This window comes from Crinia signifera, chromosome 3, assembly GCF_055691185.1.
Source record: "Crinia signifera chromosome 3, ASM5569118v1, whole genome shotgun sequence".
Lineage (NCBI taxonomy): Eukaryota > Metazoa > Chordata > Amphibia > Anura > Myobatrachidae > Crinia > Crinia signifera.
In genome coordinates this window covers 283128570-283143770 of record NC_139219.1, presented here as the reverse complement: position 1 = coordinate 283143770, position 15201 = coordinate 283128570, and the positions used below count along the sequence as shown (strand labels likewise).

The 15201-nt window shown below is 43.9% G+C and overlaps 1 protein-coding gene across 1 annotated transcript; it reads right to left on the bottom strand.

Moving 5' to 3' along the window:
- Nucleotides 1–2051: 2051 nt before the first annotated feature.
- On the bottom strand, nucleotides 2052–12846 carry MRPS22 (mitochondrial ribosomal protein S22). The gene is made up of 8 exons (XM_083178305.1): nucleotides 12691–12846; nucleotides 9846–10009; nucleotides 8351–8515; nucleotides 5877–6020; nucleotides 5713–5796; nucleotides 5497–5642; nucleotides 4216–4318; nucleotides 2052–2361 (listed from the first exon to the last, which is right to left on the bottom strand). Exons 1-8 carry the CDS (start codon nucleotides 12824–12826, stop codon nucleotides 2269–2271), a joined length of 1035 nt encoding a protein of 344 aa, XP_083034431.1. The 5' UTR covers nucleotides 12827–12846; the 3' UTR covers nucleotides 2052–2268.
- Nucleotides 12847–15201: the final 2355 nt, after the last annotated feature.

Here is a 15201-nt window from a genome sequence, read left to right as displayed (position 1 = left end):
AAAGACCCCATGCTAGTGGGCTGCAAGTTGCAGATCTCTATTACTTCCAGGAACTCCACACTCTGGAGCACTTTCCAGATTGAGAACGTAGTCTTAGGGGAAGCCACTTGATAATATTGGGCACTGCTGGTTTGGTTGGAAGATACCATTGCAGGGAGGCTGAGAGCAGCAATCTTCCAGAGCATTTTCCATCACAATCCATATTCGATCTGTTAATTATCTGGAATTGCCACCTGTATTTGGCTTATTGGCAGATATTGTTCTCCAGTAAGTCATCCCTGATTTCACAGGTCTTCTAAAAGCTGTGGGCTTAAATATCTGATTACTCAAACTTTACATGACTGCTCTATTCGGTGTCATTGTTCGTTTAAAGCCCCTGGAAAATGGTGTTATAGTGTATGAGAAACCTGCCTGGTAGGGCACCCTTACTGTGACATATGGCACTACTTTACCTGTAATTGTATAAATATTCCATTGTGAATGTGGACACTAGCTTCCCTAGAATCCTCAAGAAGACATGGAGAATTCGGAGTCTAAAACAGCCCCAATATGGAGCATTTCCTGAGACAGAACCAAGCTGGATTTGCACCAATTAATTATCCAACCATATGTCTGCAGTAAGTCTTATTGTAACATAGTAATTTAGGTTGAAACATTATGTTAGTCCATGGAGTTCAACCTAATTGACTATTAGACTAGCGAATAATTAGATAATTCACTGTGCCCATAAATGCATTGAGTTTTATTTTAAGATCCTTTACTGTGTTTGCTGTTACCACATTTTCTGGCAGGGTTCCAGAACTTAACAACTCCCACGGTGAAGAAAAGAAACCTCTTCATAATTTTGTATGAAATTTTGTCTCTTTAATTCTTAGTGCATGCCCCTGCATCCTAATTACAGCCTTGTTACTGAATAAGTCCTTTCCAAGCTCCTTGTGATTTCCCATCCTGTATTTAAACATACTAATCATATCAACTCTCAGTCTTCATTTTTCAAGTGAATATTCAGCCTGATTAGCCTGTCTTTTATAATCTATTGACTTAAGACCCCATATTAATTTAGTTGCCCTTCTCTGAACCAAATTCCAGTTCATTTGTATATTCTCTTGATTCCATACCTGTTTTTAATGCATGCCAAGGTCCTGTTAGCCTTTGCTGCTGCTGCACTAGCGTTTGTTCACTATTACCCATTCTATCATTTATGATGCCTAAATCCCTTTCCCCTGCAGAGCTCCCAATACTAACCTCATTTAATTTATAAGTAGCATGAGCATTTTTGCTCCCAACATGAACTACTTTGCATTTATCTACGTTAAATTGCATCTTCCACCTTGCAAGTTTATACAAGTCATTTTGCAGTGCTTCCACATCGCCTTCTGAGTTAATTTCCTTGCTCAGTTTTGCGTCATCTGCAAATATTGCAATTTTACTTTGCAGGCCATCACCTATATCGTTAATGAATATATTAAACAAGGTGGCACCCAATACTGAACCCTGTGGGACACCACTTTCTACCTTTCTCCAGTTCTAAAATTTCCCATTAACCACTACCCCATGTTACCTACTTTCCATAACAGCCTCTTATGTGGTACCGTGTCAAATGCAAGAAGGATTACATCTGCTGACCTCTTCGTAGAAACTAATTAAGTTTGTCTGGCATGATCTATTTTTAACATAGATATTCCAAGTAAAGCAGAATGCAGATCCCCTGTGGCAAAGATTGGCTGCCATAACCTTTGTTAACAAAAGGCAAAGCCAAAATTCCTTTGTACCACAAACCAATTAAATAGTTGATGATTTTTCAGAAGTAGGCATCGGTGGAGTAGAGGACCAAGTTGCATTCCACATCATGGTTTACACTAGCGATATCCTCCATTGTCCAGCACGTACAGACATTGCTAATGACCCATGTGAGCATGCATCTTTAGCGATGTAGTGCATACGCTATGATTCCCGTTCCCTTCAATGGCACAGCTATGGAGATAGGGATGTGCAAAATACTTATAACATAAGAAAGTAAGTATAGAAAGTTAGAATAAAAACCACTACTGTTGAATTTCATTATATATTTATTTAGAAAGTAATATTGCAGGGACATATTATAGCCGTAGGAAACGAATGAATGAGGGAGGGAGTGAGTGTCCACAGCCCCCTTGGATAACAGAAATATATATTGGAGCTGCAGGGTAACGCTTAGATGATGCTGTTCCTGGTCTGACAGACTACTTCATGAAACTGAAGTGATGCCAGATAACCCAATCATTACTGTCACGAAGACGCTGCACCACTTTCTGTCATTGGATATGCCTGCAGAGCGAGTTCAATGTATCCTGGCTTCTGTGCCTCCATTTTCACAAACATCTGCCAAGAGTGAAATAATAAAGGACAGTCATCATAGGAGCATAGAAACGTCTCAGAACTACTATTCCAACCATACTACAAGCACCATGGCGTCTTGTTGGAGAAAGAGCGCTATATAAATAAATTACTGAAGTTATGTAATACTTGGAAAATCTACGAATCAAACCTTCTCAATCTTATTTATTTATGTACATAAATAAACATGATTGGTACGAAATCCCGATCGACAAAGGGGGGGGGGGGGGGAGCGTGGATCACCCCCCTTGCGGGCTCACTGCGCTCGACACGCAGCAGGCCCGGTGCCTCGCTAAGCTTGGCGCACTAATTTATTCTTCCTCTATGGTTGTCGTGGACACCCATATAGGGAGAAAGTGTCGGGATTCCGGCATCAGGATTTTGACCACATCAAAAATAAACGCCCTGGATAAATTTGGGATACTAAAGTGGATACTGGACTACTGCTCCAGCTGTCAAAGATTATGGCTCTGAAGGCTACAGGGAGATGGCAATTGAACAAGGGGCTAATTCAGGTTGGATTGTATATGGTAAGCTGCTCGCAGAGGCTTAGCATATATGATTCTTAAGGCCCCCATACATAGAGCCGACTTGTCTTAAGGACAAGTCGGACCCAATTCTCCTCCGAGCTGCCCGGGAGGCTCACATACGATTAGGACTTTGATGTACCATTTTTTACATGTGATAAATCGCATGTGATTTATCACGTGTAAAAAAAATAACAGGGAGCTGCAGGGCGGTGAGGAGCAGTGGGGCAGCAGCGTTACCAGACCAGTCGGGGCGGGCGGCGGTGACCAGATCAGTATCCACTGTCCAGCGCCGTAGTGGGCGTGCAGCGGCGGCTATTACATCTTTAAAATAATGTCAAATGACTCTCCGGCTTTTGATTGGCTGAGATAGAGCACTCTCAGCCACAGCAGCCGCGGAGGGAGGCCACTGATTGGCTGAGAGTGCTCTATCTCAGCCAATCATTAGCCGGGCAGTCATTTGACATGTTATTTTAAAGTTGTAATTGCCGCGGCTGCAGTGCCCGCCCGCTACGGCGCTGGACAGTGGAGACTGACTGTCACCGCCGTCCACCCCGACTGATCTGATCTCGTATGTCCCGCCGGTCTGACCCCTGGGGCCGGGTCCGATACGCACGGGACCCGACCCCATGTCATGAAGAACCAATTTGGTCCGATTTATCGGGCCGATTGATCGCAATCGGTCCAAATCGGCTCGATGTATGCCCACCTTTATCAATGCAAATGCAGGAGGTTTATATCACCTCCTGCCTGCATTTGTGATCACAGTTCTAGGTCACCGTATTAATTTGTAACTACAGCCTGAGTATGTCGGACATTATTCAGACTTCCTAGATTGCTAGGCCAAGAAAACTCACTTTGCGATAGTCCTTTGCCTTACCATGCCCAGGACACAGCCTGTCCGTGCTGTGCACATGAGCTTCACATTAAATGAGAGCTTTGGTGAAGACCAGCATATCCAAACGTATTACGGACATCAACGGCCAGGCATGCACCTTTTTTCGAGTTTGCGCATGCTGGCCCTGCACCCCTGCCCTGTTCACATCATAGTGGATTCACTACTATTGGTCCTTAATAATCACGTTTATGTTGGTGAATATTTTGGAGAAGGTATAGTTGATCTGTTCTGACCCTCCAGGACATAGGCAGACTTATTGTCATGGTACTTACAGGCCACAGGTTACATGGTGGTTTTTTCCATCTTTGTGCCCTGCCTTTACGTGGTTTTCTTACTGATAACTTGTGTTACTGTATATATATATTTACCAGCATTGATAATGCTTGCATGTTCCTTGATAATAATGTACATCACCTTAATAAGTTCTCGGTCATCAGCCCCCTCTGACTCCTTTGCACACTCCGTATCCGGATGCATCATGTGATACAGCCTCACCAAACAGACTGCATCCTCTATGCTAGAATAAGCACACACAATGTCTTGAAAACACTATATAAAATAAACCAATGCAACCATTCATTGAATAATGAAGAATTCTTAGGTCATGTATACATGGCACTTGTAAGCATCAGTGGTAGACTAGTAGAGTGCTTCTTAAATCCTGTACTCGGGACACACTAACAAAGAATGTTTTGCCGGTCTCTTCAATCACAAATGAAATACTTAGACACAGATGGGCGATGTGCATAACTGTGTCTGTCAGTAATGAATACCTGTGTTCCATGACGGAAATATAAAAAACATGCAGTTATTGTATAGCGAGGACTAGTTTTCAGAAGCACTGGACTTAAGGGTTCTATTTATGATAAATCATTTTAAAACTAAAGTATATCAGGCCCGATTAATAACCCATGCTCCCATAGCTATTGAAATGGGGCGCTTTAAAAGGCTTCTAAGCTGGACTCCGATAGCCACCACCATCAAAGTGAGATGTATCTGTACAGAAAGCCCTCGGTACTAGACTGGATGATCCTCCCCTCCTTCCTGTGTCTAATGTGTTTATTTGCAGTAGGTAGGCCGGGACAGAAGTCACTATAGTTGTACAGTAATACCTATGAGGGTATTTTAAGCATAGTTACCTACCCTCCTGCGTTTTGCAGGAGACTCCCTGAAATAGCAGCAATCTCCCTCTCTCCCTCATTAGTCTAGCAATCTCCCTCATGTCACCTAGTCCACATTACACTGTTACATCATAGTTACCTCCCCTCCTGCATTCTGCAGGAGACTCCCTGACACAGCAGCAATCTCCCTCTCTCCCTCATTAGTCTAGCAATCTCCCTCATTTTCACCTAGCCCACATTACACCATTAAATATTTTGGGGAAAAAGGGAATGAGAGGTAGTTACATTTACATTGATTCATCAGCACCATTTCCCAGCACTAGTAGTATAGTAGCTCTTACTAACGGCTTTGGGGCTCATCTACATTTGGATATAAGTAATTTTCTAATTAAAACCCACGCTTCTAGGTGCCATGTTCACAATCTCTCCATATATGGCACTTGGCGCCCTTTGGGTGGAGCATGACACGCCCCCTGAATGGGGCGCTGTGCAAAATTCTGTTATCAACTATAATCTCCCTGAAACTAGTTTTCAAAAGTAGGCAAGTATGATTTTAAGTCATTTAGAAACTTACAGATCTCTTTGAAGCATATCTATAAGAAGTCCATCGATGTTCTTTTTAGAACATAGGTGCCACGCCATACCACCAAAGTAGCGTGTGGAACGAAGCAAATGATACTTTCTCTGCCTGTCAATGTCCTCATATGTCTGGTCTCTTATCTACAAAAAGACAAGTATTAAGGGTTGTATGGATGCTACGAGGACCACATGCTGTGTAAAAGAGGTATACCTTAATATATTCAGCAGAATCTGGTTCATACTGCACATTGCAACGGTTCAGAAGCTCCTCGTGCCGATCTTCCTGAAAGAGACGCTGCAAGGAAGACAAGACTGTTACTTGCCGTTCATGACACACAATAGACAGCAGTAGCAGCAGAATCTGCTTGTATTCACCTTCATGTTTTCCTCTCGAAAGACAGGAGGGTGGAATATTTTACGACCTTGACGGGGGAAATACACTTGGATCATTCGGTCTCTCTCTTCCCAGGTGGCTTTCCGTAGGACACCATTCGGCTCCCTTACCACAATAAACCTTTCCTAAAGTCAACAGAAACATATGACGTTCAGGTATGAGTAAGATGTGAATGTGACATACCAAACAGAAGTCGCATTCATCTGACATCAGAATGGGCACCAGCAGCATTCCCAACAAACTTTATTCTCTCAATTATCCCACTGACTGCACACAAGATTGGGATTAATAATTAAAATGTATTATTGTGTATCTTGGGTCCAGCTGCCAAGAGAGGAGCAGGTACCAATTACCCAAGCTTGATGGAGAGGCCTGGGTCTGTCCCCTCTCTCCCCAGCCCTGCACACTGCTGCGTGCTGTTAACATTTATATCACTGGTTGTTTTTTTTATTTATGTAACACCTTCACACATCTTTTTTCACTTTTTTGAACACTAAGCAGCCACTTTCACTTACCTAACACTCTGATACTTCACTGTTCTTCCCTTTATATATTTATATGAACACTCTGATACTTCACGGTAATAGCTGCGATGTGAAAGAGCCCTAGTGAATTTACCAGTTCCAAAAAAACCGGTTTTTGAAACCGGTAAAAAAGAAGGATCCTACATTTTTTGTGTGTAGTGTGAACGGGTCTGAACCGGTATTTAGTACCCAGGCAGCAGTGAGCACTGAGCTGGTCCCGCCCCCTGCATATCTAATGAGCTGGACCCACTCCGTGCAGCGCAGTGCATATTAAATAAGCGTGTCCCCTCCCTGTGCATATGTAATGAGCGGGTCCTGCTCATTACATATGCAGGGGGAGGGGACCTGCTCATTAAATATGCATGGAGTGGGTCCCGCTCATTAGATATGCATGGAGCGGGACCAGCTGTATATATATCTATGGGTGAAACAGGTTCAATTTGAAAGGTACAAAAATGGTAATTAAACTAATATACCGTTTACAACATGCAATGTTAAAGGGGTTTAACTTGTTCTGACCAGTTTTAAGAAAATTTTTAAATACAGGGTCTAAGCAGGTTTTGTAATGTGAAAGCAGCATAAGAGGGGTATTCAATTTTTTTCCATTATGCAAATATATATTTTTTATTGGTACTTATGTAGTATCTGGGCTGCCGATTTTTTGATTGTATGCCTTAAGTTAAGGCATACAATCAGATGCGATGCGATATCGCATCGCATCGCATACGATGCGATGCGATGCGATGACCCGATTTTTCCATAGGATTCAATGTTAAAATGGACTGAGTCCATTTTAACATGGAATTCAATGGGAAAAAGGGGTCCTTTTCATACCCCTACTATCCAAGTGGGCATGGAGTTGGATATAAACCTGTGGCGAGCGTAGCGAGCCACCGAGCCCGAAGCGTGGCGAGCGAAGCGAGCCCCGCGAGGGGACGGTATTCTGCGTCCCCTCGCGGGGCTCGCTACGCTCGCCACGCTTCGGGCTCGGTGGCTCGCTACGCTCGCCACAGGTTTATATCCAACTCCATGCCCACTTGGATAGTAGGGGTATGAAAAGGACCCCTTTTTCCCATTGAATTCCATGTTAAAATGGACTCAGTCCATTTTAACATTGAATCCTATGGAAAAATCGGGTCCATCGCATCGCATCGCATCGCATCGCATGCGATATGGTCGGGTGCGATGCGATGCGATGGACCCGATTTCAAAATCGGCAGCCCAGTTACTACATAAGTACCTTTTTATTTATAAATTTTCCAATTGCTAGATACAAGAATAGATATAATGTGATGTACTTGTTTCCTAGCACGGCGCCCATCGCATCTTATACCATAAGCCTAAATATGGTATACGATGCGATGTGATATTGTACAATAAAAAATCGTATCGCATCGTATGCCATACAATGCGATGGTATACGATTTTTTATTGTACAAGCACCCTGTACAATTGTAAGGACCTTACAATGTTAAATGGCCCCCACTATCAACGCCAACCCGAAGCGTGGCAAGCGGCGGCGGTACGCGTCCTCCGACTTTTTCATTTCCCCACTATCCACGCCGGCGTGGAGTTGACCTTAGATAGTGTGGCGAGCGGAGCGAGCCACCGAGCGGAATACATGAAAACGTGAACAGTGTGGGGTCCTGAGGACAGAGTTTGAGAACCCCTTTTAACTTATCTATACTTTATAACAGGGATAGAGAACCTTTGGCCCTCCAGCTGTTGAACTAAATATCCCAGCATGTCCTGCTGCAGATTTGCTATTTGGCCATGTTAAAACCATTGCAGGGCATGCTGGGATGTGTAGTTCAACAACAGCTGGAGTCACTAAGGTTCCCCTTCTCTGCTTTATACTACCTGATGTTATTATACTTCCTATTCTGTAACCTGTGTTCGATACTAGGGATACACAGCCCACATATACTCACATGGCGCGGTGTACTGTACGTGATGTCAGTGAACACAAGTTTTGCCGTTTCTGTACCAGAAAGGATCTCGTCCACAGCTAAGGTTTCATTTATAGGTGTGCGCTCGCTGAGCATCGGTGGCATCTCCAGGTATTGCTCGGCAAGCTTGTCAGCGGCACGGATGGACTGGACAGGAGAAAATAGAACAGGATTATCAGTTAAAGTTGGATTGGCATTGCATTGTAATGTCTGGAAAACAAACCTTATTTATGTTGCTTAAATATCGATAATACTATCTAACCCTCCTGGATACACACTATGCAATATATTTAATGATATTGCTCATTTTGGCCCTTCTGAGAGCTATTTAAAATATTGCCCGGGCGAGGAACCATGCACAATACACGCTCCCTCTGGGTCACCCCTTCCTCTTTGTACTGTATGTTTGGAGTGGGACCCGATGATGCCACTGAATGATCTCTTTAACGAGATCATTCAGTCTAAAACATTCGTTCAGGGGCACCTCTAATATCGTATGTGATTTGCACTATTGATATAGACCAGTGGTAGCCAACCCTCAAGAGCTTCCAACAGTGCACATTTTCCAGACAACCTAGCTGCTGCACAGCTGCACTCATTAATCACCGACACATTTTAAAAGATACACAGATGGAGCTAATTAGCTCACTTGTGATTCTGTGAGGAGACCTGCAAAAAATGCACTGTTGGTAGCTCTCGAGGACTAGGGTTGGCTACCCCAGATATAGACTATGTAGTCAAAATCAGTAGCAAATGAGTACAAATTGCATCATGCGCGGCGCAGCATCGGGATCTAAAGTAGTAGAAATAGACACAGTCTATTTCTACTATGTCGGAACGAGGGCAATAGTGCTCAATGCAGTCGGCAGCCGCCAATTTGCACCGTGTGTACACAACCTTAGTGTGTACGCACCAATCCCTCTGGTTGGATCAAAAATCTGGTAATGTATTGGAGCAAATGAAATGACAATCAACCATTTGCTCTGAAATGTTGGAAAATGGTCATTCTAAATGATTAATTTAAAATGATTAAATCAAATAGATTTAACCATAATGTCTGATTTTTGTCTGTTTGAGAGCAAACGATCTATGGTCACCTGCTCCCATATTATCTGTTTGTGTGTAAAGCTCCACATTCCTGTAAGATACACAATCGCTGCACACATGGGGCTATAACCATGCACTTGTAAATAAAACCTTGTGATCAGTGAGCGGAGGAGCACAGCAGGACCATGGTGTTGCAAGAGGGGGTGAAAAAGTCACCTCTACAGCTTTGTAGAGCTGGAGATGTGGTATGACTGGCTGATGGTCAGTATCCCGGTCAGACATCGGAATCCCAGCCCCCGGTACTCTGACAAAATAACCCCTGTTGGTCTGACTCTCAGGCAGTTGAACAGTCGGGATCTTGACGTCAGTATACTAACCGTCTGGATCCCAACTGTCGGTGAGTTATCCGGCACCCCTATAACCAACCTACCTCTTCATACTGCTGCTGTGTCATTAGCTTATAAGTGGGTGGTTTGGATTCCTGCTTGGCCGGTTGGAACACTTTGTCCAAACTCAGACCCGTTATCTTCTTCAGGATGCTCTGCACTTCTGGATTTGTGAATGTGAGTAATTTGGTCGGAGGGGAGGTGGGGGCTGGGAAATTACAAAAAAACAAAATCACAACTAAAGCAGACTCTAATGAGGTTATTTGCCCAAAATGCTGCTGACTGACTATGTCCCAAATGGCCCAAAACAGTCCATCTACGCATGGACTCCCTTCATTGGGGGTATTAAACATGCGGCTTTCCAGCTGCTGTGGAACTAATATCCCAGCATACCCTGCCATAGTTTTGCTATTAAGGCATGCTAAACCGGTGGCAGGGAATGCTGGGATGTGTAGTTCCCCAGCAGCTGGAGGGCAAACTGATTAGTAGGACAGGAGTGAAAGTAATTATGCTAAATTTTGGAGCCACGCATCAAACATGCACCCACTGACCGAATAAGTATTACGAAAATGGGGGTGGATCAGTTGGTCACCAGCAAATTGTTAGACGATCATTAGGTCGACAGGGTCATAAGGTCGACATTCAAAAGATCGACATGGGTTTTTTTTCTCTGTTTTTTTTACCCAATGTTGACACAGTCGACATGTACACAGGTTAAAGTGCACCGCGTCTGCTCGCCATGTTTCGGGCTCGGTGCCTCACTATGCTCGGCACACTAGTTTATTCTCCCACCACACCCTAGTGGATGGGCATGAAATACCGCCTGTCGACTCAAAAAACTGAAAAGTCCCATGTCGACCTTTTGACTGACTGTCGATCTAACCAATGTCAACCTAATGACCCTGTTAACCTAACCCATGTCGACCTAAATGCATGTCGACCTAATGACTGTCTAACAACTTGCTGGTGACCCAATGACCGTATCCTCAAGAAAACAGGCACCCACTGAGAAAATTAGAAATAGCTAAAAAAGAGAATACATTTTCCGCCATCACTGTTTAGTAGCAGAGCCTCCCTGGCTCCAGGGCTCTGTTCAGCCCTCAACTAGGAATCACTGATAAATTTACAATCACTGATCGTAAAACCGGAATTGCCTTTGAGTTCATGGACATTTTACTGTCCCAAATCATTGGTTGTTGATGTTAATAACTTGTATCTATTGCTGACAATGTGTTCTCATGGAATTTATTCAGATACACTAATTATACAATCAGGCAATATAGCAGAGAGAGAAGCAGTAACTCAGCAATAGAGATATAAACTACGCTAGCAAACTGTCTGCATAGAGAACATGTTAAAATCTACTACCATGTCTCTTCTCCCAACCAGGCAGACAATAATCCTCATTACTTTGCTAATTCCCCTTTTTCCACCCAGATTATTTCCGTATCTACCCGAATCACAGCTCAGCGGAAAAGGGTCTGAGTACTGTTTTTAAATGGTAACCAGGTCATCTGGCCCGTGTTTACACACACAATTCCAACCCAGGTAAGACCCCGTTTACAATACACCTTATGCTAGGTACACACCAGGACGACTAGGGCCCGATCAGCACAATCTAGATCCAATTCCGATCAATCGGATGTAGATTGTGTGCTGATTGGGCCCTTTTCTGACCTGGTGTGGAGCGATTCCGATCCGATGCGCGGTCCCGCGGGTCGGTCGGTCGTTATTGAGATCCTACCTGCTGCAGGTAGGATCTCAATGACGACCATAGAACCGGGTGCGGGTCGCCATCGGATCGGACCCGCTCACGGTGCACATCGTGAGCGGGTCGTGCCCTCCCGCGTCATCGTGAGCGGGTCGGACGAGACACTGACGACCCGCTCACGATGTGCATCGTGAGCGGGTCGTCCTGGTGTGTACCCCGCATTAGATATTGGTTATTCCCAGGTCAGTTCTGTTTACACTGAACCCATGTTTGCCCTGCACGTTATTCACAGACACTCCCTTGCGACAGACCTCTGCATACACAGCTACCAGGGTCACTCAACCCCTTTTACACTGAGCCAGTGGCAGAGGAAAAGGGGTATAAGTGATGGGTTAGGTCTAAATTCAAGTGGGCTAAGGGACCTTGTCATATGACAGGGGAGGAGAGGGAGCAGAGAGAGGAGCAAGGTCGGAATAAGGGACCTAAGTGGGCTCGCGCCGCTTTGCTTGCTATCTGGTTACTAAAGGCAACCAATGGTGGTGTAAATAGTCAAGGAGAAAGCCCCTCCCCCCGGCCTTGCTCCTCCCCCAGGGCGTGAAAGGTCCTTTAGGCTTTAGCCCACTAGCATTTAACAACTACCATAAGTGATGCATTGCTCTTGGAGATAATGGTCGCACTGTACACAGGCTATGTAGGTACTAGCTAAACCTGACAGTACTATTGGTGACTTTGGCAAGGTCATGCATGTGTCACCTGCTGCTGGTGACTGTAAGATCAATTTATGAAGTAATATTTGCGGCTAAATCCCCGAAAACGGGTTAACCGCAAATATTAAGCATATATTGACCTGTAAGAGTAATCACTAAAAATATATATATATATAAAAATAAATTAGCATGTGAGTGTGTAAGAGTGACCCTGCAGTGTGCATGCCCTGCTCGCAGGCAGCATGCCGCTAGGTACACTGACAGAGCAGGGATAGGATGCAAAGCTTGCACTGTACACAGGGAACGTACAGTATGTATAGGAATCTCATACAGCAGTTTACGGGTAACCCCATACAGCAGCGGAGAGTGTAAACAGTATAGGGGGGCCATGCTATTAGCCTCCACTGCACATAACCACACTCTACGCAGCGGTCCGTCAGACAGTCCCTGCTCCTGAGATTCGGATCTCACCCCCATCACACAGGCTCCGCCAGCCGGTAACCCTCTCTGGCCGAGCCCTTCGGATAAGCCATGCTATGCGGGCGGCCATGTCCGCGATGACACGGGAGGACGCGCCAGAGCCAGACTTCAGCAGCACAGCGGGCATGTGCCGCAAGGCGTGCCGGGAGTTGTAGTTCCCCGCGGATGGGAAAGGTCCACTGCGCCTGCGCAATGAGTTCGGAGCAATTTTGACGCTACATGACAGCACACGTAGAAGTACAAAGGCTTGGGTTGTTAGGTCAACACACCAAAAATGTCGACATAAGCAAAAGGTTGACATGAAAAAGTTCGGCATGAGTTTTATTCTTTTTTAATTGTGTCTATGTCGACATTGTGGACTATGCACAGTGCCTCATGCTCATCACACTATTTTATTAATATCTCCCAACTTTGTTAATCAATTCTAGCCCCCGGGGAAGGTGGGCAAATCTCTCACATGCTCCCCGTAGCTCCTGTACCCAGCGGTGTAGCTAGGTGTCATGGTGCCCGGAGCAAGGGCATATTTCGCTCCCCCCCCCCCGGTAATAAATTGGGGGCGTGGCTAACATGTGTTGGCATGTTACATTTGAAAATAAAAAACTTAAAAACACTGTAACGGAATCTGCTGCGCTATATAAGACACTGTAACGTAATCTGCTGCACTATATAAGACGCTGTAACTAGATCTGCTGCGCTATATAAGACGCTGTAACGGAATCTGCTGCGCTATATAAGACACTGTAACAGAATCTGCTGCGATATATAAGAAGCTGTAACAGAATCTGCTGCGCTATATAAGACGCTGTAACAGAATCTGCTGCGCTATATAAGACGCTGTAACGAAATCTGCTGCGCTATATAAGACGCTGTAATGGAATCTTCTGCGCTGTATAAGACACTGTAATGGAACATGCTGCACTATATAAGGTGCTGTAACGTAATCTGCTGCACTATATAAGACGCTGTAACAGAATCTGCTGCGCTATATAAGACGCTGTAACGGAATCTGCTGCGCTATATAAGACACTGTAACAATCTGCTGCGTTATATAAGACGCTGTAACAGAATCTGCTGCGCTATATAAGACGCTGTAACAGAATCTGCTGCGCTATATAAGACACTGTAACGGAATCTGCTGCGCTATATAAGACACTGACGGAATCTGCTGCGCTATATAAGACGCTGTAACGGAATCTGCTGCGCTATATAAGATGCTGTAACGGAATCTGCTGCGCTATATAAGGTGCTGTAACATAATCTGCTGCACTATATAAGACGCTGTAACAGAATCTGCTGCGCTATATAAGACGCTGTAACGGAATCTGCTGCGCTATATAAGACGCTGTAACAATCTGCTGCGTTATATAAGACGCTGTAACAGAATCTGCTGCACTATATAAGACGCTGTAACAGAATCTGCTGCGCTATATAAGACGCTGTAACGGAATCTGCTGCGCTATATAAGATGCTGTAACGAAATCTGCTGCGCTATATAAGACGCTGTAACGGAATCTGCTGCGCTATATAAGATGCTGTAACGGAATCTGCTGCGCTATATAAGACGCTGTAACAATCTGCTGCGTTATATAAGACGCTGTAACAGAATCTGCTGCACTATATAAGACGCTGTAACAGAATCTGCTGCGCTATATAAGACGCTGTAACGGAATATGCTGCGCTATATAAGACGCTGTAATGGAATCTGCTGCGCTATATAAGACTAACAAGAAAAACAAAAGGGAAAGAAACTCGGGTGGGGTGCACTCTTAATACCCCAATCTCAAAGTTGCTCAATAAAAGTACATTTTAAGTTTTAATGAATTTTTTATTGTGATTTTTTTATATATATTTGCTGAGTGTCTATATCAATGACCAAAAATTAATAATTACTTTAAGTTTTAAATTTAATCTGTCCTGGCGATTTATTAACTATTTGATTGATATGTGTAAATATACATTTAATTATGAGAGCTGACCGTCATATATCCTTAATGCCTTTAACCCAGAGGCATTGTTGGTGTGTTCTCAATTAATTTTGAGATAAGGATTATAATCATGGGTCAGCGTAACTCAAAATTTCGGAAAAAGCAAAAAAACAACTTTCTTATATATATATATATATATACACATATCAAAATTTATCTTGGTATTATTTACATATGTACAATTTTAATTTCTCCCTTGGCTGTCATTTACAGTGCAGTTAATAATCCATTTGCTTTGTGGCTTGAAATTGCAACAAATCAACTATGTGGCAGACCTGCTGCCACACATTGTAGCAAGTTTGTATTTTGTGAGCAGAAAGGTTATCAGGTTAATTGCCCTAGCTATGGTACAAAATGCTGTCTTGGAATGCTGTTGGGCTTAGATAGCACTGGTTAATTAATGGCACCGCTGTGTTTATAATAAGATGCTGTAACAGAATCTGCTGCGCTATATAAGACAATGTAACGGAATCTGCTGCGCTATATAAGACGCTGTAACGGAATCTGCTGCGCTATA

Bases quoted from the DNA above. Each gene is read 5' to 3' on its own strand.
- MRPS22 (XM_083178305.1), bottom strand. From the start codon at position 12,826: ATGCCCGCTGTGCTGCTGAAGTCTGGCTCTGGCGCGTCCTCCCGTGTC. The intron at 8,516-9,845 runs GTAGGTTGGTTA...TCTCCTGTCCAG, and splicing joins CACAGCAGCAGTATGAAGAG to TCCATCCGTGCCGCTGACAA. The intron at 4,319-5,496 runs GTAAGTTTCTAA...TGCTTATTCTAG, and splicing joins GATATGCTTCAAAGAGATCT to CATAGAGGATGCAGTCTGTT.